This window comes from Carettochelys insculpta, chromosome 4, assembly GCF_033958435.1.
Source record: "Carettochelys insculpta isolate YL-2023 chromosome 4, ASM3395843v1, whole genome shotgun sequence".
Lineage (NCBI taxonomy): Eukaryota > Metazoa > Chordata > Testudines > Carettochelyidae > Carettochelys > Carettochelys insculpta.
In genome coordinates, this window is record NC_134140.1 from 2,388,472 (window position 1) to 2,412,320 (window position 23,849).

Genomic DNA, 23,849 nt, shown 5'->3' on the forward strand with positions numbered 1-23,849 from the left:
AAGGGCGACTAAGATGATTAGGGGCTTGGAAAGGGTCCCATATGGGGAGAGGCTAGAGAGACTGGGACTTTTCAGTTTGGAAAAGAGGCGATTGAGGGGCGATATGATAGAGGTATATAAAATCATGAATGGTGTGGAGAAAGTGAATATAGAAAAATTATTTACCTTTTCCCATAATACAAGAACTAGGGGACACCAAATGAAATTGATGGGTAGTAGGTTCAAAACTAATAAAAGGAAATTTTTCTTCACACAGCGCACAGTCAACCTGTGGAACTCCTTGCCCGAGGAGGCTGTGAAGGCCAGGACTCTATTAGGGTTTAAAAAAGAGCTTGATAAATTTTTGCAGGTCAGGTCCATAAATGGCTATTAGCCAGGGATAAAGTATGGTGCCCTAGCCTTCATAACAAGGGCAGGAGATGGATGGCAGGAGATAAATCACTTGTCTTCTGTTCTCCTTCTCTGGGGCACCTGGCATTGGCCACCGTCGGCAGATGGGATGCTGGGCTTGATGGACCTTTGGTCTGACCCAGTATGGCCATTCTTATGTTCTTATGTTATGTAGTAAGACATGATTTCCCTTTAGAGAAACCATGTTGAATTTTCCTCCAAATTATGTTCACCTATGTGTCTGACAATTTTATTCTTTACTATGGTTTCAACTAATTTGCCTGGTACTGACTGTACAGACTTACGTGTCTGTAATTGCCAGGATCACCTCTAGAGCGCTTTTTAAATATTGGCATCACTTTGTGGGGGACTCTTCCTGTGGGGACGGAAGGCACAGCAGTGTGATGATACCTTGTGCACTGAAGGAGGAATGGTACAAGTCAAACACCTGCAGAAACCCATCTCCCAGCTGATCCTCAATTTCTCTCCACTGTGGACCAAGCACATTTTTAAATGTACCTGCCATAGCATCTGCAATGTGACCTTTACATAATCTCTAAACAACTCCATCACCTTCCTTACATCTGAACAAATGGTGCAAAAAAATAAAAGTACAAGTGCAAATCAGCAAAGCATCATTTATTGGCTCACTCTGAAATAGTAACTGCAGGGCCCAAACACTTTATTTCCTAGCAGAACCAGAACTGTACAAGCTACAGAGCCAGCCACACTGAGGCATGAGGACAGGTGCCTCTGCTGTGGCCAGAAAGGAAAACCAGGACAAAGCGCCCATAGAATAAAACCTGCGATGGAAGAAAATGAGCACAGGCGAGCCTGAAACAAAGGCACAGGTTCAGAGCCCCGAAGGTGTGTCCAGCTCCCAATGGCGTGGGTTCAAACAAGAGAAGGAAAGATGAGGTTGCAGCCCGTGCTGTGTGTGGGGTGGGGGCAGTGCCGGGGCGGGGGCGGGGACAGGGGGTTACAGCACTTGCAGCTCTGGCACAGTGAGGGAGTTGCATGACTTTCCCCTCATGGTAAAGGAGCCAGGTGAGAGCAGATGACAGTAATTTGCATACGCAGCTGCTGTGGGTGCCCCAGCTTCTCCCCTGAGCCCAGCAGCAGGTGACACTGCAGCTCCCCAGCTCTGCGCTGTGCCCCCAAGCATCCCACTGATCCCCCACCCAAAGCACATTGACTGCTGAGCACTGAGGGAGGGGGACAGCCCATCTGGCCTCTGCTGCAGCTCTGATTGGCTGCTCTTCCACAGCAGGTGGGGCCGGGGAGTAGGCAGCCAATCAGAGGAGGCTCCAGCACAGATTGGGGCAGTGAGATGGTGAGAGGTGTCCCTGCTGAGCAGCTCTGCAAGCTGCACGGTTCAGGACCCAGAGCTCTGCCCCGCCCCCAGCACTGGGGAGCAGATGTGTCCTACCCAGGCCCTACCGGACCCTCCCATCACCTCTCACACCTCCATTTGCCCACAAGCGTGGGAGAAGCCAGGGCAGAGCTCTACACAAAGGGGTTATGGCTCAGATAGGTGCAGCCCTCTGGCTCCCTGGCTGCTACGAACGCTCCTCTGTGTCTGTCCCGCCCAAGGAGCCCAGAGAGCGCCCGGCACAGCCCTGTGCAGGTCCGAGTGCCGACCCCACCTGTCAGGAAACGGGTCTTAGTGGTTGTGATCCAACCTTCATGCTGGCCCACGGTGGTGCACACGGGAGGGGAAAGGAGGGGGAGACAAGAAGCCCTCGCTGAGCTGACAGCCCATTATGGCCATGCCCAAGGGTTCCTCTGGGCTGGGTGGCACCTCAACACCATGCGGCAGAGCCAGGGTGCAGGGGATGGACTGAGACAGAGGCTGAAATGTCTGGGCACCTCTGTGCCGCAGAAATGCTTGGTGGGACTCTGGCTCTGCCCTCCCCAAGGCCAGAGGGGAGGCAGACCCAGAGCTCTGCTGCGATCCATCGGTCAGAGCTCAGAGTGGAGGGCTGGCTTGCAAGTCCCCCACAGGCTGGGGGATCAGAGAGGGACGTCTGGCCCAGGCCCATCTACACACTGCCCTGTCTTTCCTCTCACCACACTGCTGGCTTCATAACTCCGGGCTGAAGGCCACGCCTTGGCCAGCCCCTGTGCCAGGCGCAGGGCATAAGGCTCTGTTCTGGGAGCAGGAGCTGCCAGAGTCGCATGGGGGGTGCACAGAGCCCTGTGTGCATATAAATTGTGTATCTGCACCTGCCGGGGTGACCTGTGAACATCTGCAGCTGCACTCGCGGCAGCGGATACCTGTGGGGATAAAGTGGATAACCACAAGTCTGCAGGGTTCGATACAACATTTGCATCCACAGAAGCGAGCGGTGGTGGTCTGTGGATTCGCAGGGCTCGAGGGAGGCAGTCCGTGCCTCAAGCTGGCACCCCCCTGGTGGCAGGTGGAAGTGAGCTGGGAGCTCCCTGGCCCCTCCCGGAGGTTGCTGCAGCTAGTGCTTTGCCACACGCCCTGGGAGCCACTGGGAGGATTTCTGGGGGTTCCCCCGAATGCAGGTCCCACACGACGCCCCAGTGCACAGGGCTTCTCAGCAGCAACCGCCCGGAAAACACGCGCCGTAGCTTGGCAATTAGGGCTCTTTGGGAGATGCTGGAGCCTGTATGTCACAGCCCAGCCTGTCTCTGGACCTGCTTACAAATCCACCTGGTAGGCAGAGTGCAGTTGGCATCGTTCCACAGATACTGCTTGTTGAAGCGTATCTCAACACAGTCTTCTCTGCCGCCGATCCCTTGGTCCCAGTTGTCTGGCTGTTCGGGCTCCCAGAACCTGCGGATCAGAGTGTTAAGGTCTCCCTGGAGAACGATGGCTAATATCTGAGCCCGGTTCTGCTGCACAGACTCTGTCATTAGCAGGGGACCAGGACACCCAGCAATGACGCAGCAAAGTGATCCACCCCCCTGGCTGCTCCCCGCACTCCACCGTGGCATTCGTGGCCGTGCTAACGAAGGGCTCCTGACAGCAGGGACAGCAACTGCCCTGCCCCCGACAGGCCAGCACAGAGCCAAAGACGGTCTGTGGCTCCAAATCCTGAACAGGGACAACTCAGGCCTCAGTGCCCAGAACCACAGCGCCCAGCTCAGCGCGTCCCAGGCACAGCCCGAGATGGGAGTGTGGCAAGGGCGGGAGAGGGCAGCGGGTTCATTCATTAACTTCTCCCAGCCCCTGGCTCTGGGCGTCACCCACAGCGCACTGCGGTCAGTGCACCGACGCCAGCCGGCTCCACCCTGGCCCCGCTCCCTGCAGCCTCCCCGACAGGGAGTGCAGAGCAGACCCAGGGAGAACGCTGGATCCTGCTGCTCACACCAGGCTAACCAGGCCAGGTGGAGCTGACCTGGGGCCAGATCCTCAGCTGGTGTAAATCAGTGTGGCTCATCCAACCATGGGTGAGATCTCCAGGGAGTCCCTGGCCCTGGGTCTCACAGGGCGCTGAACTCACTCAGTGTCTGGGCTCCGGCTCTAGGCAAAGGGGCATTTGTACACATTCCGGAGAGGATTCATGTCTGTTGTGGCAGCGCCCGGGGGCCTCTCCCAGGATCGGGCCCCCTGTGCTGGGTGCCGCACGGACACGAGGCACCATACAGACGCTGCTGAAGGAGCTTGTGTTGAACCATGTCAGACATAATCACGTCTCACAAGCTGCACTCACCGCCTGCTGGCTTCTGCGCTGTATTCTGTGCCATCCACCCAGCGCCAGCGGCCTTCTGTCCCCTGGTCGGTGAGTCCGATCCAGTGGGGTTTTCGGTCAGCCCCCTTGGAGAGAAAATCCTGCGCACACACAGAGCAGCACGTCCAGCTCACCCGCGAGAGGCTGCAGGCGGCAGCCGCCGCTGCCTGTGTGTCCTGCCTCGTTCCCCACCTGCCCCAGCCCTCCGGTGGTAGAGTTGCTAACGCCCTAACCACAGAAAGCAAACACCCTTTCCTTGCCCTGCCCTGCCCTGCCCTGTCCTGTCCCTCCCTCCAGACTCTGCTCCCCCACTCGCTCCATCTCTCACCTTCCTTCCAATGCTCTCTCCCCCGACCTTCTCTCATTCATTTTCAGGGGGCTGAGTGTGGGATGGGGTCAGGGCTCTACCTGGGGGTGCAGACTCCAAGGTGGAGCCAGAAGAGAGGGGCTCAGGGTACGGCAGGGAGCTCCAAGCTTCAGCAGAGGGTTGGGGGGTTGAGGTTCGGGAGCGAATGAAGGCTCAAGCAGGGGATGCAGATGCTGGGGAGGAGCCAGGCACGAGGGGTTGGAACGCAGGAGGGAGCTTCAGGCCTGGACCGAGGGATTCGGCGTGCAGAAGAGGGCTCAGGGCTGGGGCAGGGAATTGGGGTGCAGAGTACGGCACAGAAGTTGGGTGAGGGCTCAGGGCTGGGGCAGCAGAGTGCAGCAGGGTGTTTGGGTGCAGGAAGGTGCTTGGGGCAGAGACAGGCGTTCAGGGGAAGGAGGAGGAGTGAGTATAAGCTCCATGTGGCAGAAAACAGTGTCCTGTCCCCTCAGCTCCTAGGGGGCACTGCACGCTGCCCCTACCCACAGGCACCACCTCCTGAGCTCTGATTGGCTGAGATTCCTGGCCAATGGGAGCTGAGGAGCCAGCAATGCCGAGGGGCCTGAGGGACTTGCCGGCTGTTTCCCATGATCTGCGCAGAGCTGGGAAGGGAATCGGCCTTGCCAAATGCACTGTCAATGGCCTGGTGAGAGGTATTGACTTGTGCACATTGTTACTGCGTATATACCCTGGATTCTGTAATTTCCACTCCACTCACCTGATGAAGTGGGTTTCACCCCTGAATGCTCAGGACCTCACACACGTGTTTGTCTCTAAGGTGCCCCAGGACTGCTCATTGCTTTTGAAGTTAGAGACTAACAGGACTACCCCTCTGAGGCATTGAAATGAGGCTCTTCTGAGGGATGATCTACTCTCTCGCCTCCAGGGAAAGGGAGGATTTAAAGAAAGCAGAGGTGGAGAGCTTCTGTCCTGCACTTCTCAATAGGTGGGGTTGTGAAACCTTGATTGTTACGTCACTGTGCTCCCCACGCCTCTATTGTGTGTCGCTATGGCCTTTGTCTGGCTCTTTGATTGAGTCTGTCTGCTGCATAATTAATTTGGTTGGGTATATTTCCAGTCCCTGGACAAATCACGGAGGGGCTCCTCAAGGAAGTCATTTGAGGCACTTGGAGGGGCGAGTGATCAGGAATAGGCAGCATGGATTCATGGAGGGCAAGTCATGCCTGACCAATCTGATTAGTTTCTACGAGGAGATAACTGGCTCTGTGGATGGGGGAAAATCAATGGATGTGATTTATCTTGACTTTAGCAAAGCTTTTGATACGGTCTCCCACGATATTCTTGTCAGCAAGTTAAAGGAAGGTGGATTGGATAAATGGTTGGTAAGATGGATTGAAAGCTGACTAGAAGGTCAGGCCCAGCAGGTAGTGATCAATGGCTCGATGTCGCGATGGCGGTCAGTTTCTAGTGGAGTGCCCCAAGGTTCGGTTCTGGGTCCTGTTCTGTTCAACATATTTATCAATGACCTGGATGAGGGGTTGAATTGCACCCTCAGCAAGTTTGTGGATGACACTAAGCTTGGGGGAGAGGCAGATACGCTGGAGGGTAGGGACAGGGTCCAGACTGACTTAGACAAATTGGAAGACTGGGCTATAAGAAATCTGATGAGGTTCAGTAAGGAGAAGTGCAGAGTCCTGCACTTGGGCCGGAAGAATCCCAAGCATTGTTACAGGCTGGGGTTCGATTGGCTCGGTGGTAATTTTGCAGAAAAGGACCTGGGAGTTGTAGTGGACGAGAAGCTGGACATGAATCGACAGGGTGCCGTTGTAGCCAGGAAAGCTAATGGCATATTAGGCTGCATCAAGAGGAGCGTTGCCAGTAGATCCAGAGAAGTGATTATTCCTCTTTATTCGGCTTTGGTGAGGCTGCATCTGGAGTACTGTGTCCAGTTCTGGGCCCTCATTTATAGGAAGGATGTGGACACCGGAGAGGGGCCAGTGGAGGGCGACTAAAATAATTAGGGGCTGGAGCATATGACTTAGGAAGAAAGGTTGAGGGAATTGGGACAGTTTAGTCTGCAGAAGAGGAGACTGAGCGGGGACTTGATAACAGCCTTCAACTTATGGGAGGGAGGTTCCAAAGAGGCTGTTCGCAGTGGTCACGGATGGCAGAACACAGAACAATGGTCTCAAGTTGCGGTTGGAAAGGTCCAGGTTGAACATCAGGAACAACTTTTCCACTAGGAGGCTGGTGAAGCATTGGAATGGTCTGCCCAGGGGAGTAGTGGAGCCTCCATCCCTGGAGGTGTTTAAGTCTCCCCTCGACAAAGCCCTGGCTGGGCTGATCTGATGGGTTTGGTCCTGCTTAGAGCAGGGGGCTGGACTTGATGGCTTTTTTAGGTCTCTTCCAGCTCTATTGTTCTGTGATTGTATAAACCAGTTACCGGGGTGGGATATATCTGGGTACAATTAGGTTGCAATAGGTTAGGGTTGGTTAGTTAAAGTTCAGTAGAATGATGGGGTAAGGTATAGCTGAAATCATTACTGTACATACTGGGGAAACCAGGAGGTAAGGGGGGAAAAGGGAACAAGTGAAAAAGGAAAGAAAACTGGATTCATGTTTGCTGGACACTAATCCCAATGAATATCGAGTTGTTTGCATCTCTGGACTTTGAGTAGTGCTGCTCTCTGCTCACATGAGCAGTGCCAGGAACCGGGAGGGTGAAGGGATAAGCCCTCTAAAACCCTGACCCATTGTCCAAGCCCCTGGGAGGTCTCTGCACTCACCTGCTCTCCCTGGGAGAAGATGGAGGTCAGGTGCGAGCCCTGAGACACACAGAACTGCTCAGCATCAGCCCACGACTTTTCCTCTTGTGAGAAGGAATACAAGCTCCCATCATGAAACCTCCAGCCTGCGGAGAGCTTTCCCCACATGTCCCCTGGGAGCAGAGACTGGGGTCAGACACAAAGGTCCCTCTAATTTTTTCCATCCACGGGCAAAATAAATTTTGTTGAGGGCACCAAGGCCTGTGCAAATGTGCACCACCAATAGAAACACAGGCTGCTGGCTGTGGGCACCGTGCTAATCAGCTGAACGGCACCTGAATCTCTCCTGAAGGGGTGCTCAGCTTACAGGGAACGCTGGTCACACACCTGGGCTACAGTCACAGAGACACATGCAGGGAGCTCAGAGCTTCTAGTGCCTTCACCTGTCCCAAGCCCAGGGAATTTCTCATTTCCAATTTTGCAGCAGCTCAGAGATTAATTCTGATGGCCGTAGGAAGGATCCCAGAGAGCAGCACGGAAAGCAGACAGCCCAGGGTCACTCCCCCAGCATGGAAATGCAGCTGCACCTCGGCAGGGCAAAGGGCACTTATCCCAGTGCAGAGCAGCACAGCTGTAATGGGACAGGGACGACTCACTGCTCAGCTGAGCTGACGGGGGGGATTCAGGTGTGTGCAGAGGACGTAGTACCCCTAGGGGGGATGTCCCTTGATACTGTATCAACAAGGGGTTACATTCGTCAGTGTCCCCCAACACCCAGCAGGGGGCGCTGGCTCTGCCATGGGTCTGGAAGTGACGCCCCACAGGCTGAAAGGCCAAAGGCTCTGCCTGCGCCCTACCTGGCCGAGAGCCTCTCCCCAGAGCTGGCAGCGGGGTGCTCCCATCAGGGTGACGAGGCCGGGGGGTAATTTAACTCCACGCGGATCCCCACAGTGTGGGCACATGCGCAGCCACAGGCGGTTCCTAATGGAGAACTCGGGGCTGGGGGAGGTGCTGCACCGGCAGCCTTGGAGCCTGAGCGCTCGCGCACCCTCAGCACCGGCAGAAACAGGCACCAGGCAGCACTGGAGCTGTGACTCACTGCAGCAATCCTGCACTGCGGCTGGTGGTGCTGTGACCGTGTCCAGACGGACCTGGAGTTCTCTGTTGGCTGCACTGGCGTTACCCAGCTGCTCTCGCAGCATCCGGACTCCAGCCTGAACTTCACCCAGCAGCTCCAGACCTAGAGGCAAGGCAGGGCGAGTTCAGCCGAGATGCAGGACGTGGGATTACCAGCACATGTTGCAGAGCAGGCCCTGCAGCCCCCTTTGCGCCAGGTGCTGTACAGATAGGAGGGGACAGTCCCTGCTCTCAGCAGCTCACCCTGGAAATAGATGCTTGGTGGCAGAAGTATTTTTGTCTCATGGGGGAAGTGAGGGTCAGAAAGATCTACCCAAGGACCTACAGGAAGTTTGCTGCAGACCTAGGAATTGAGTCAGCTCCCTGGAGTTCCAGCCCCATACCCCAGCCTCTTCTACCTTGTGACCTGCAATGGGTCAGGTGTCTGTGGATCAGTTACACAGAATCATGTGTGCATGAACAGCCCCGTGCCAGTCAGCTGTGACACTGGCCACAGGAAGGTGTTCTGCCTCCATCACTGTCTCTGTGGCAGTTACCCAGTCGCTGCAGCCGCGTAGGAATTGCTCAGAGGTCAGAGGGGCCAAAATGAGCCGTACGACAGCAGCTCCACTGACATCCAGCTTCCGGCAGCATCTGAATTCAGCCCTGCCTGTTTTGTGAGCTGCGTCGCCCTTTCCTGCAAATGCAACCCTGGCAATGCAGGGGCCACGGTGAAAACTAGTGAGCAGACAGAAGATGCTGACCACTAGGCACCCTGGTTAGGAGCAGGGGATGGATACAGCCAGGCACCGCTGAGGGGCAGAGGTAGGAAGGAGCGTGGAGCAGCCAGCCACACACGGGAACAGAGCCGTCATTGGTGGAGGAATGGGCAGAGCGGCAGCTCATTGGACAGGGAGACGGGACCATCTGGCAGAGCACCTCTGGAGCGGAGTAGGACGATGCACCCACTGTACCTACAAGGCACAGGGAGGCAGGCACAGGGAGGGAGCTGACCTGATGCCTGGGCCCCCAGTCCTGTGACTTACTGTCTGATCCCGGCAGTGTCGCATCCGAGGTGTTGTCAGGCAGCAGAGAGACTTTCAGCTTCTGCATCGCTTCTTCAACCGCCCGGAGCTTGCTCTGTCCTCGGGAATCTGCAAATCACACATCTGCCGGTCAGCGACGGACTGAACTGCGGCTGGCCCAAATAAATGAGCGTACCCCAGAGTAACAGGCAAACCTGCCACAGTCCAGGGCTGCCCCCAGTAAGACAGGCTCCCTGGGCAGATCTTACCACAGCCTAGGGGTCAGTCAGCTCTGCATGCGGTGCAAGGTCCAAGCGCAGAGCCAATCTGCGGCTGTTCGAACCAAGTTTTGCCTTGGCTTTGCAAAGGGATTCAGACTGGCTTGTTAAACGTGACTGATGAGCTGTTTCTGTTATACAGAGATAAGTTCAACATTGGGTCAGAACCTGAAATTATAAAAGAAACCCAAGAACGGGATGCCCCTGGGATGCACTCGGTGGTATTTCAGTCACCCCTTCCTGCATCAATTTTGCGCTGGAGCTGTGCATTAGCTGATTAAGGTGGGATCATGTGGGCCTCTGTTGCAACCACTGTTACATGTTGACGATAAATCTTGTACAAGTGTGTCAGGCGCGGAGTCTATGAAAGCTTCTCATTTGCCGCCTGTGGTCCTGCCAAAGCATGCTTCAGTTTGGTATGGGAAGGGGCCCGTATTGGACCGGCATGTCTATCTCAAATGTTTGCTTCTGGGATACACCAACAGGAGCTTCACTAACATATTGTGACGGGACGAGTCAAGTTCAATAGAAGCATTTTATCGACGAGGCGCCTGGGGAGGTGTCAGTCCACATCTGATAAACTTTCCTATGAACATCTAGACCAGCATGGGAGCAACGGGTTCTACCTGCGAGGGGCTAATTTTGCGACAAAGAGAAGCTCCAAACAAAGAACTAAATGACCCGTCCAAGCTACAGATGGTCCTCTGGAGACTTGACTTTAGCCTCCGGTCACTTTCTTCCCCAAACTGATTTTGACCCAAACACTCTGTCTTATCCAGTCCATCTCTCCTAATGCCTGTAAGCGTCCCTTCCCTGTCAGCATGCAATGCTACCACACCAGCTTCGCCTTTCTTTCTGTCTTACCTACTGAGCATTTGCCCTTTGGTACCTGTACTCCAGTTGTGGCTACTATCTACAGCATTTCCATTATCCCCTTAACATCTGGTTTCACTTCCTGCACCAGTATTTCCAGGTTAGTTTAATTAGTTCTCCAGGTTGCATGCAGGGGCACTCAGACATCTCAGTTGTTTCTGCTCCATTTCATCCAGGTTCGTCACCCGATCAGCTACAGTCACTACACTGCCCGTATGCAGTACCGGAGTGTTACTGCCATTGACAAGGGCACCGTCTTTCCTCTTAATGTCCATTCTCTGCTGTTCCATTCCCCATGGCTGTGTCTGTGCTTACTTCGTTTTCCATTCATTCAGTATTAGGCTCAACAGTGGAAATTACCTGGTTTTCTCCAACCATCTCCTTCAAATCCCTTTAATCAGCTGTTTCAACCTCCATCCCAGAGTCTATTTCCCTCCCTCCACAGTGGAATCTGCCCCAGCAGAACTGTCCTCTGCCCGTGAATGCCTCCCACTGGTGGAACGTCCAGAGACCTCGTTGTACTACCACTGCCTCAGCCACCTGTTGAGCATCACAGTCATGTCTCAGCTTCATTCTTCTCGAGGGACAGACAGAATCCCATGGGAGATCACCTGAGCCTCCACTTCCCTACGTGTCTTCCCCAGCCTGACCTAGTCTCCCTTCAAGTGTTCCAGCAAGGCTGTAGCTCTACCATTTGCTCCCACTGGAAGGATGTGCCCATTAGGATCCTCTTCACCATCACGTCCACTTCCGGTCTCAGCCCTGGCAGACAGCTTACCCTTCCGATCTCCCGGTCACCTTTGGTGCCAGACCTGTCCGTTCTTCTTAGTAGCGGGTCACCGATCACGTAGACCTGCCTCTTCCGGTGCTGGAGCTGTTCTGAGGCCATCAGCTGTTCCTTCTGCAGGCACATCCTCTTGCCTTTGGGTTCCCTGGCAATCGCCTGCGAGTCATCCTCTCTCCTCCTGCCGCTCCAAGCTCTGCCTATGTCCATCTGTAACGCGCACACCAATGTGTGGCTCACTGGCCCATGTAGAGGCACCCAGACCACTTCACAGAAAAAGCCTTGTCTACGGCCTAAGCTAAGAGGCAGTGGGCTTCGAGCTCAAGCTATGGAGGCTCCTACACAAAGCTCCTGGGGTGCAGGGTTCAAGACTGCTTGAGGGCAGCGGTACATCCTCTCCTTACAGGACTAGCTGCTGTTCTGTGCTGCTCCCTGCCACACCCTTTTCATTTTCCAGCTCAGCAAACCCGCTCCTGAGCTCTGTGTCTCCATCACTCTTTGGGCTTTGCCTCAGCCCTGTTCTCAGGCATCTGCTTCCACTGGCCGACTTCCTCCCCCAGCTGCTTCCCTGTTGACGTCTCTCACCGAGCGTGCATCCACCAGGCTCAAGTTTTCCCCTCAGTCTCCTCCCACTTTCTCTCACTCTCTGCTCAGCCCCCTTTGAAACTCCCTGTAGTTTCCACCGGCAGCTCCAGCCCTCGGCTCGTCTGTTCCATCAGCTCGACCAGGTGGCACTTCCTGTGAACCCAGCTCTTTACAGGTACCGGCTCCAGGATCACGTAGCTCCCACAGCTTCCACATCTGCTCACCTTCACCGTCTCGTCCCTCCCCTGGCTCGCTACCACTCGGGGCAGCCTTCCAGATTTGGCAGGTGGGCAAACTGTGCGTACATCAGTAGCTGGGCATGTGGGGAGTGGAGCAGGCTGGGGCCAGATTGTTCCACTTCCTGCCAAGCCATGTCATTGGGAAGGGGCAGAGGGAAGAGGTGCTGGGGGGGGCAGAGTGGGGGTGTAGCAGGGTCAGAAAGAGGCAGGGCTGAGGCGGAGCAGTGGCAGAGGCTTGGTGTGTGTGTGTGTGTGTGTGTGTGTGTGTGTGTGTGTGTGTGTGTGTGTGTGTGTGTGTGTGTGTAAAATAGTGGGCCCTCCCTGGCCTAGGGGTGGGTCAGGGAGGAGGCACACAAGGGGCTGGCCATGCCGCTGGGCCCCCAAGTGTCCCTCCCACCAGATGCCACTGAATGAAGAGGTGAATAACCTTTCCCTGTTCAGTGTGTCCACATCATTTATGTTTTACAGACCTCTCCCATATTCCCCGCCTTAGTCCTCTCTTTCCCGAGCTGTAAGTCCCAGTCTTTTTAATCTCTGCTCAGACGGCAGCTGTTCCTTACCCCGAATCATTTCCATTGCTCTGCTCTGCACTGTCACCAAAATCCAATTATTTTTTTGGATGGTGCGGCCAGATCCACAGGCAGTACGCAAGATTAGGGGGCGCCATGAATTTACATAGAGGCAACATGATATTGTCTGTGTTATTACCCATTCCTTTCCTAACCAGCCCCCATACTGTGTGAGCTTTTTAGACTGTCACTGCCCATTGAGCAGAGGAGTTCAGGCAAGTAGCCACAATGAGTCCAAGATCTCTTTCTTGAAGAGGAACAGCTAATTTAGACCCCATCAGTTTGCACGTGCAGTGGGGATTCTAGTTTGCCATGTGCTGTACTTTGCATTTATGAGCACTGAATCCCACCTCGCTTGTGCTGCCGTTCACCCAGCTCTGCGAGATCCCTTTGGAACGCTTTCTGGCAGCTTTGCACTTCACTATTTTGAGTAATTTTGTACCATCTGCACATTCGGCCCCTCTCTGTTTGCCCCCTTCCAGGTCCTTTATAGACACACAGAACAGGCCAGCTCCCAGTACAGCCCCCAGGAGCACACCACCAGTTACCTCTCTCACTCTCCCCATTTATTCCTACCTGTAGCCATGTGTGAATCACCACTGAGGCATCTCCTGCTGCTCGCTCAGGAATTAGCTCTCCACAGCCATCGGCTCACCCTCTTCCGGCTGGCGTCTCACCCACTCTTAACTACCATCCATTCTCCACTGCCTTGTGTCAGACCCACCTCAGTACCTTACCGTGGAGACATACCCACAGGGTACTGCCCTGTGGCTGTGCCCCAGGACGCTGGGGTCCTCACCACAGGGAACTGCTGCACCCCTTATACACACATTGCCTCCGGGACCCACTGCCAGTGATCAGCCAGCCCTTTACCTCAGGGGCACATTGCAGCCAGAAATGGCCACATCACCAGCAAGGGGTTTTGGACCTGCTGCCTTCACCTGCCCTGGCTGCCTCCCTGATGCCCTAGTACCCCTCAGGCCCTGTCGCTAAGCCTCAGCCTGAGCTAACACAGGCCAGAGCTCCCCTGGCTCACCTAGGCCTTCCCCAGCACTGCTCTGTCCATGGTGCGTGCGTGTGTGCGTGCGTGCGTGGGTGCCAGCTCCCTCTCCCTCCAGAGTTCAGCAGGAGTGGGCTCAGCCTGCCCAGCTGTCTCTTTTATACAACTTCCTAGGCGCTGATTGGCTGCCACAAGCCCTCTCCCAACTGGGTCCCAGGACACCCTCTCCCAGGGCTGTTTTAACCTTTTCCATAACACTGCAGGGCAACCACCCCCTCATCTGAGCCTTTGTTTCCGATCTGTTACGTGGAGAACCTGGCAATGTTTTCCTGGCCATCTAATGACCCTGCAATTACTTTAATTAGCCCTTTTCTTATCTTACTCACCCTGCCTCCCTCTGCTCATACAAAAAGTCCCTGCTCCAGAGGCAAAGCTGGGAGCAGCCCAGCTTCTGTGGCAGTTCAGAGCTGCCCCGGGGGCTTAGGCAGGCGCTGTCAGCAGATTTCAAGGATGAAATTTAGGGGTTCAAGTTTTGGGGGAAGGCCAGAGCCCCCCTGGACCTATCAACATTGTTCCTCTGTCATCTCTGCTGCCTCCGTCTTTCAAGCCTTCCCTTCTAACTGCCTGTCAAGGGAGAAAATCCTCCACAAAACAAAACCAGCACCACATGGCTCCTACCCCAAACTCCCCTCACATGAAACTCCCATGTCCAGCTGTTTGGCACAGGCTTGCAAGACCCCACGCAGTGCCCCCAGGAGCAGGGCCTGGCCCCCGCTTCTCTTCCTAGAGCTCCCTGCTCAAACGCCCCTGTTCTGATGCGTGTTAGCAGGTGGCAGGGCAGGGAATTAAACCCAGCTCTCCGCACCCAGGTGAGCAGCCGCAGCACTGGGCCAGGCTCCTCCGTAGGGCGGGCGTTTCAATTGTGCCAGCTGACACCTGGGCCGAGGTTCATGCTGGTGGCACATGGTCAGGAAAGCACCACACTTGCCCCTCAGAACGCAGCTCGAGCTGGTGGGGCTGCCACACCTGCTCTGGAGTCACTGAGGTGGTTCTCAGGCAGGGTGAAGCACACCCAGACCATCCCGGACAGGGGGTTGTCCAACCTGCTCTCAGAAACCTCTAGTGCCAGATCCCACAGCCTCCCTGGGTGACCTGGGCCAGTGCTTGGCCATCGTGAGAGTGACAGAGTTTATGCTGATTGATATCAAACCCGCCAGGGAAGATCTTATGACTCCATTCGAACTCCCGGGAGCAGGAGATTTAGTCAGAGGGACAGACTGGGTACTCAGTCAATATGCTGCTGAGAATTTGGGGGTGCCCCTCCTCAGCCGAGCCAGCTGGCCTGTACGGACGTTGGCAAACATTGGGCTGTAGTTCAACTTACAAAGAAGCGTCACAGCTAGGAGGGAGGTGGCCAGGCCCAGAATCAGGAGCAGAACAACAGCAATGGTGATGAATCTTGTCCTGTACCGCCAAGGAACCGACCTCTTGGGAGGATGTCCTTGAAAGAGAAGAAGCACATCGAGGGAATCTTACAGCTCAAATGCTACTGACTGAAGTAACTCCTGCCCTCGGGTCTAATCAGTGCTCAGCCGCATTCTGTGAGACTGAATTGGGCCACAAAGGTGAGAATGGACTGGAGCTCAGATCTGAAAACGGGCCCTCCCCCAGTGAGGGGTCACTCCCATGCCAGCAGGCGTTCTGTGCCGGAGACCCAGGAGCAGGATTTCTCCCCTGTAAGCATTTCCTGAGGAGGAAGTTCAGGGCTTGTGACATCCATGCCCAAGTGAGCATTGTTAAAGAGAAAAGGATCCGAAACAAGTTATGAAAAATCAAAACAATGAGGAAGTGACAGGAGGGAAATATTATCAACTGCAAGTGAAAACAAACAAAAGGAAGTATTTCTTCACACTGTGCACCATTAACCTATGGAACTCCTCGCCAGAGGATGTTGCAGTGGGCAAGACTATAATGGGCTTCAAAGAAGAGCTAGATAAAATCACAGAGGATTGGTCCATCGATGGCCACTAGTCAGCGCGGTTGGGGATTGTGTCCCTCGACTCGGCTGGTCACGGGCGAGAACTCATGGATCACTTGAAAAGTGGGGCTGGCATCACCAGCATCTCAGAAGTGCCTGTCTACGTCATCCCTGTCTATGAGCCCAACCCCAGGATGCTGGGCTCCTCATAGCAAGGGAGCCAAGAAGCAAATCAAAGAGCAAAGCCCCTGGATCATGTCTTCTCTGCACGCTAAAGAAACAAGACTAGATCTGAACTTGACTTAGGATTCATGTGTAGACAGAAGTAAATGGGCTCCATGTGGTGGGGATTTGGTCTCCGAGGGGAGGACAGCAGCTGTGTGGAGATGCAGGGCTGTCCAGTTCTCTTTTCTGTCTGTTCTGGGCCTCAGGCATTAACTAGTTTTGCTCTCCTTTGGGAGATGTTTCCTGGAACCACCAGACAACACTCAGACGACCAGAAAATCCTCTGACATTGCTGACGTTGTGGGCCTGACACCTGCTTTGTCCCCCGCCTGATTAAACCAGTCCGGGGAGAAACTTAGGCAGTGCACCAGTAACACTGAAATTCTGCTCCTCCTCAGGCACCCCCAGTTCAGGAATGCCCCTACAAGAGTTATAACCACCAAGAGTGAAGCTGCCTCTCGCTTATGTCCTGTGTTTCCAGTTCTCCGCCTTTACTGAAACAGATTCTGAGTGGAGCTTTTCTGTCACCCAGCATGGATGATGTTTTGCCTTTTGTTTTCCTGTGTGGCTGCAGACAGCCCAGCTGGGCTCCCTTACATCCTCAACCACACCCTCCACCTCCATCACCCCACCTGCCTGTCTCTCCTGAACCCTCCTGGGCCTGTTTCATTTGTTCCAACCAGAACAGCTGGCCCGTGGCCCTGACCCCAAGGGGGAGAAACACACCCCTGGAGGAGGCCGTTATCCAGCTGACACCTGCATAACCGAAGCACCGAGAGGGGCCCCATGTGCTGGGGGCTTTAGGGAAACAGCCTGGTCCTTATCTCAGAGCTTCCAACTCCATTTACTCCTTGCCCTCAGAGAAGCAGGTTCCCTTCTGTGACCCCAAACCCAGAGGAAACCCACCTCTGCTACCCCAGCCAGCATCACCCTCCCCTGCCGCTGCTCAGGGTTAGAAGCAAGCTCCACTGCAGGGACTGGGCAGAGGGTAAGGAAAGGTGGTGCCATGGTTGCATGGGAAGGGAGCTGGGCCCCCTGAGATGGGGGCTGTGAGGACTTGGCCCCAGTAATCTCTTCCGTGAGGGGCTGATTGTGGCAGTGGGTTGCAGAGGGGGAGCCTGGATGGTTTTACAGCCAGTCCATGAAAGTGTGCTGCCCACCAGGGGCTGGGATGCTGCACAGGGACTCCCAGCTCTCCTCCCTGTGCCTTTCTCCCGTTGGGGACCAGCAGGGCAGAGGATGCCCTGGAAAGAAGGACCAAGTACCCTTGCCCAGGGCCCGTGGTGCTGTCTACGCAGTGCACGGCAGAGCTGTGGAGACGTGAGTGCCGTCCAGAACAGTCCTGCCAACACCGCAAAGCCCAGGAAAGGGCAGCTGGAGTCCACGGTGGGTGCAGCTTTGTGTGCTTACCTTTCGGCTGGGGAGCAGCTTCCGACACCTGCATGTTCTCATAGATATTCTCCCTGGCCATTCTCCTGCCTTCGCACAGAGCTGAGACCTCAGTCACTGGCACTTGGGTCCCGTCAGCAGCTGCTGGGGTAGAACTTCCCTCTGACACAGCCCTGGCCTGAAATAGAAATGGGAAGTGCTGCAAGCGGGTTTCTTGGGAAAATGCTCCCATCACAGAGAAGTCCTGAACTCGTAACAGGTGGCAGGGTGTGTGGCCTAGGGTGAGAGTAGGTCACTCGCCAGTGGGGCCACGTGCCCTCAGCCCTAGTGGTGGATGTGTGAGTTCTGCTGATGGTTTGGAGCTGGGTCCAGTGTGGGTAGCAGCCAGGGAACGAGCCCAGGACCAGAAGCCAATGCCAGAGCTGGAGTGGGGAGTGACACTGGGTCCTCAGCCAGATGAGGGACCCGGGGTCCATGTGACAGGGACAGAAGCAGAGGTGGACAAACGAGCAGTGCCAGGAGGCAGGCTGGGCAGCACAGGCAGGAGTCTGAAGGCAACGGAGAGCAGGGGCTGGGTGAGGGCAGGAGCACGGCTGGAAGCCGCTGGCACAGGGACAGGGAGAAGAGCAAACACAGCTGCTGTGCCCGTGCTATGCATTGAGCAGCTGCTGCTTGCAGGTGGGCGCGAAGCTTGCAAGCAGGGCTGCTGAGCCAGCCTGTGCTCTGGCTGTCACGTGGCTGGACTTCTATATTAGGTCTGGAAGCCATTTTATATGCCCAGGGTGGCTATTGGCCACAGATGTTGTGCTAGGGGTGCCGTGGAAGGTGCCTAAGGAAAGCTGAGGATGCCCTGAATCTGTGTGTGCTCCTTGCGTGTCTGTATCATGTATGTAGGTAAAGTGATTGATTTCAGCTCTGCAGCTGCATGAGAAATGTCTCAGTGCTGAGGCTCACAGTGGGAGGTGGAGCTCCACCCCAGTGTAGCCAGACAGGATCCCCCTGCTCTGCTCCATCTTGCCCCTTTTAGGTGCCTCTGAGCACAAATCACAGAGAAATAGCACAGTCGTAGAATGTTTGAAAGCACACATGCGCTTATCTCAAGCCCAGTCTTTTGATGCTTCAAACCACAAATGTGCTGTGCCAGCATGGCCCTGGACTGAAGAACACAGATAAAGGGGCTAACAGGCTAGCTATTGAGCACAGGGCCTCAAACTGCCCTTGGCTGGTACTGATAATTGATATGCCCACATTTTTGTCCCTGAAGAGGAATCTCCTGCCCCTACGAAAAAAATGTCCTGTTTTAATGATTTAGCTATCTCTATCTTACAAGTGTAAATTAAATTGCAACTGCCTTGTGAAAACTGGCGTCACAAAGATGAACCAGCACAACTGATACCTGTAGATAAGGAAGAATGTGCATGACCCAAGGGGTATAAAGAAGAGCCCAGCAGACCACTTTAACTGAGCTCCAGTTACCTACACCTACCAGTCGGGTAAGATCTTTGCCTCCCAAGGACCCAGGGGACGCCCTCCTCGCATTGTTCTTCCCGAGGGATTCAGTGAACGACGTTGGCTACACCAGGAGTTGAAGGATGCAGGGGTGAGAAGTATACCTGCAATGTACTTTTGTGCACGTTTAATAGTAAGAGCTCTTTAGGCTGAGGCGTCTGGTCCTCAAATGGGTAACTTTTCACTTGTAATCTAATTGGCATGTCCTATGTATCATCCTACTAGTAATTAAGAAGATAGAGCAATAGCCTTGTAACCATTAAGATTTTATTTCTGTCTTTTAATAAATAGTAACCATTTAAACTCCAGGCTGACTCCCTCTAGTTACTGTAACTTGGCCGAACACAACCAAAGACCCTTAGCCAGTTTGGCTGTATCAGCCTGGTCAGTGGTAAGATGCAGTAAAAGCTGAGCGCTGAGTCGTGCTGCCTCCACGGAGCAGACTCTTGGGGCACCCGTCAGCCTCCCTGGCTGCCCGCTGCGAAGAGACAGTCTGTCCTAGCAGTTAAAGACTTGGGTGGCTCTCTGGGGCATCCGTCAGCCACACTGGCTGCCGGCTGCGAAGGACTGCCGGTCCTAGCTGTTAAAGACTTGGGTGTGATAAGGCTCACAGACCACTCATTACCCGGCCATCAGCTAACACCCAGCCAGGACAATAGATTGAGCACGTGCCCAGACAGCCAACACCCATTTTGGGATGGTGTGTTTTCCTACTGGGACTGCAACGAATGGGAACTCAGCACAGTGACCCAGCAGGTCAGGTGGTGGGCCAAGGCCAGTGGACAAGATGGAATTTTCCCTCTGCGTATGAAGAGCTGTAAGATGGGCCCTGGCAGGTATTTCCTTTGTTCTTCAGTCTTCATGAGTTAAGCCTGTCTGGACTGGGGGCCCGTCCCTCAGAGGGATGATGTGGATTTAGCAGTGTCCATCTTGGATCCTTTGTCTTGTGGACTCCAAGGGTCCATGCCCAGCATGTGGACCCCAGCGGGCTGGATCTACAACGCTCCAATGACTGAATCTATGTGACCTGAAATGAACTTTCAGAGACTCTCAAGAATCAGCAAATAACATCGCTGGCTGCATCAGTAGTTCTGACCGATGTAGGTAAAGTGTTGCTTTAACGATTCTTCTCTCCAACCCCGTTCCTTCTTTTTTATTAATAAATCTTTATGTACTTAGACAGAAAGGATTGGTGAGTGTATTGCTTGGGTGAGATCCAGGTATATATTGAACAGGAACTTGGGCTGGGCCCTTTGGGGTCTGGAAGATTCCGTGTGGTGGTGGTGAAACATGCTTGAGAGCCTCTCATCTGAATTTGGGGATTCTTGGGATTTTCCTTAGGTTAGGAGGTTGTCTAAAGAAGAGAAGAGACCTTACACCTAGGGCCTTCCAGAGCGTAGCATCATGCTCTGGACTAGATTGCAGGTTTTTAATGATGCACTGCAGGGGCTTGAGATGGGGGTTATAGGGTGATGAGAAGTGGTGTTCTGTTATTGACCTTCTTGGGCCTATCTTGGAGTAGTTGGTTTCTGGGTTTTTGTCTGGTCCTGTCACTCCATTTTTTTACTTCTCCCAGTGGGTAATTGAGTTTTACGAATGCCTTGTATTTTTTGGTCTCTGCCAGTAGGATCAGAGCAGATGCGATTGTATCTTAGGGCTTGACTGTAAACGATGGATCATATGGTGTGTGCTGGATGGAAGCTGGAGGCAGATAGGTAAGTGTAGCAGTCAGTGGGTTTCCAGTAGAGAGTGGTGTCGACATGGCCATCAGTGATTTGTATGGTGGTGTCCAGGAAATGGATCTCCCATGTGGAATTCTCAAGGCTGAGACTGAGGGTAAGATGCAGGTTGTTAAAATCTCTGTGGAAGTCTTCCAACATCTCTTTGCTGTGTGTCCAAAAGATAGAGATGCCATCGATGCAGCAAAGTAAAGGAGGGGCCACAGGACGAGAGCCGAGGAATCGTTGTTCTAAGTCAGCCATAAAAATGTTAGCACACTGTGGGGCTATGCGGATGCCCAAAGCAATGCCACTGACCTGAAGGTATCTGTTGTGCCCAGATTGGGACCAAAGTATCAGAGGGGTAGCCATGTTGCTCTGTTAGTCAGGTACTAGTCACCCCACCCCTCTCTCCTCCTTCATAAGGGAACCAGTCACACCTACCCCACTCCTCCCACAGGCACCAGTCGCCCCCGTCCCCCTCCTCCCACGGGCACCAGTCGCCCCGTCCCCCTCCTCCCACAGGCACCAGTCGCCCCATCCCCCCTCCTCCCACGGGCACCAGTCGCCCCCGTCCCCCTCCTCCCACGGGCACCAGTCGCCCCGTCCCCCTCCTCCCACAGGCACCAGTCGCCCCATCCCCCCTCCTCCCACAGGCACCAGTCGCCCCCGTCTCCCTCCTCCCACAGGCACCAGTCGCCCCATCCCCCTCCTCCCACAGGCACCAGTCGCCCCAGTCCCGCTCCTCCCACAGGCACCAGTCGCCCCATCCCCCTCCTCCCACCGGCACCAGTCGCCCCATCCCCCTCCTCCCACAGGCACCACTCGCCCCCGTCCCCCTCCTCCCACAGGCACCAGTCGCCCCATCCCCCTCCTCCCACAGGCACCAGTCACCCCGTCCCCCTCCTCCCACAGGCACCAGTCACCCCATCCCCCTCCTCCCACAGGCACCAGTCGCCCCCTTCCCCCTCCTCCCACAGGCACCAGTTGCCCCCATCCCCCTCCTCCCACCGGCACCAGTCACCCCATCCCCCTCCTCCCACCGGCACCAGTCGCCCCCTTCCCCCTCCTCCCACCGGCACCAGTCACCCCCTTCCCCCTCCTCCCACAGGCACCAGTCGCCCCCATCCCCCTCCTCCCACCGGCACCAGTCACCCCATCCCCCTCCTCCCACCGGCACCAGTCGCCCCATCCCCCTCCTCCCACAGGCACCAGTCACCCCGTCCCCCTCCTCCCACAGGCACCAGTCGCCCCCTTCCCCCTCCTCCCACCGGCACCAGTCACCCCATCCCCCTCCTCCCACAGGCATCAGTCACTCCCATCCCCCTCCTCCCACAGGCACCAGTCACCCCATCCCCCTCCTCCCACAGGCACCAGTCACTCCCATCCCCCTCCTCCCACAGGCACCAGTCACTCCCATCCCCCTCCTCCCACAGGCACCAGTCACCCCATCCCCCTCCTCCCACAGGCACCAGTCACTCCCATCCCCCTCCTCCCACAGGCACCAGTCACTCCCATCCCCCTCCTCCCACCGGCACCAGTCACCCCATCCCCCTCCTCCCACCGGCACCAGTCGCCCCATCCCCCTCCTCCCACCGGAACCAGTCGCCCCATCCCCCTCCTCCCACAGGCACCAGTCACCCCATCCCCCTCCTCCCACAGGCACCAGTCACCCCGTCCCCCTCCTCCCACAGGCACCAGTCGCCCCCTTCCCCCTCCTCCCACCGGCACCAGTCGCCCCCATCCCCCTCCTCTCACAGGCACCAGTCGCCCCATCCCCCTCCTCCCACAGGCATCAGTCACTCCCATCCCCCTCCTCCCACAGGCACCAGTCACCCCATCCCCCTTCTCCCACAGGCACCAGTCACTCCCATCCCCCTCCTCCCACCGGCACCAGTCACCCCATCCCCCTCCTCCCACAGGCACCAGTCACTCCCATCCCACTCCTCCCACCGGCACCAGTCACCCCATCCCCCTCCTCCCACCGGCACCAGTCGCCCCCATCCCCCTCCTCCCACCGGCACCAGTCGCCCCCGTCCCCCTCCTCCCACAGGCACCAGTCGCCCCCATCCCCCTCCTCTCACAGGCACCAGTCGCCCCCATCCCCCTCCTCCCACCTGCACCAGTCACCCCATCCCCCTCCTCCCACAGGCACCAGTCGCCCCCATCCCCCTCCTCCCACAGGCACCAGTCGCCCCCGTCCCCCTCCTCTCACAGGCACCAGTCGCCCGCGTCCCCCTCCTCCCACCGGCACCAGTCGCCCCCGTCCCCCTCCACCCACAGGCACCAGTCGCCCCATCCCCCTCCTCCCACAGGCACCAGTCGCCCCATCCCCCTCCTCTCACAGGCACCAGTCGCCCCATCCCCCTCCTCTCACAGGCACCAGTCACCCCCATCCCCCTCCTCCCACAGGTACCAGTCACCCCCTTCCCCCTCCTCCCACAGGCACCAGTCACCCCCGTCCCCCTCCTCCCACCGGCACCAGTCGCCCCCGTCCCCCTCCTCCCACAGGCACCAGTCGCCCCCATCCCCCTCCTCCCACAGGCACCAGTCACCCCATCCCCCTCCTCCCACAGGCACCAGTCGCCCCATCCCCCTCCTCCCACCGGAACCAGTCGCCCCATCCCCCTCCTCCCACAGGCACCAGTCACCCCGTCCCCCTCCTCCCACAGGCACCAGTCACCCCATCCCCCTCCTCCCACAGGCACCAGTCGCCCCCTTCCCCCTCCTCCCACAGGCACCAGTCGCCCCCATCCCCCTCCTCCCACCGGCACCAGTCACCCCATCCCCCTCCTCCCACCGGCACCAGTCGCCCCCTTCCCCCTCCTCCCACAGGCACCAGTCACCCCATCCCCCTCCTCCCACCGGCACCAGTCGCCCCCATCCCCCTCCTCCCACCGGCACCAGTCACCCCATCCCCCTCCTCCCACCGGCACCAGTCGCCCCATCCCCCTCCTCCCACAGGCACCAGTCACCCCGTCCCCCTCCTCCCACAGGCACCAGTCGCCCCCTTCCCCCTCCTCCCACCAGCACCAGTCACCCCATCCCCCTCCTCCCACAGGCATCAGTCACTCCCATCCCCCTCCTCCCACAGGCACCAGTCACTCCCATCCCCCTCCTCCCACAGGCACCAGTCACTCCCATCCCCCTCCTCCCACCGGCACCAGTCACCCCATCCCCCTCCTCCCACAGGCACCAGTCACTCCCATCCCCCTCCTCCCACAGGCACCAGTCACTCCCATCCCCCTCCTCCCACCGGCACCAGTCACCCCATCCCCCTCCTCCCACCGGAACCAGTCGCCCCGTCCCCCTCCTCCCACAGGCACCAGTCACCCCGTCCCCCTCCTCTCACAGGCACCAGTCGCCCCCGTCCCCCTCCT

General features: G+C 56.4%; 1 protein-coding gene across 1 annotated transcript; it reads right to left on the minus strand.

Annotated features, from left to right (window-relative positions):
• Positions 1 to 1,039: 1,039 nt before the first annotated feature.
• LOC142012229 (C-type lectin domain family 4 member K-like) lies at positions 1,040 to 17,324 on the minus strand. The gene is made up of 7 exons (XM_074992080.1): positions 17,264 to 17,324; positions 15,035 to 15,151; positions 9,344 to 9,451; positions 8,281 to 8,421; positions 7,203 to 7,354; positions 4,074 to 4,192; positions 1,040 to 3,193 (listed from the first exon to the last, which is right to left on the minus strand). The coding sequence occupies exons 1-7, from the start codon at positions 17,322 to 17,324 to the stop codon at positions 3,031 to 3,033; spliced, it is 861 nt and encodes a 286-aa protein (XP_074848181.1). The 3' UTR covers positions 1,040 to 3,030.
• Positions 17,325 to 23,849: the final 6,525 nt, after the last annotated feature.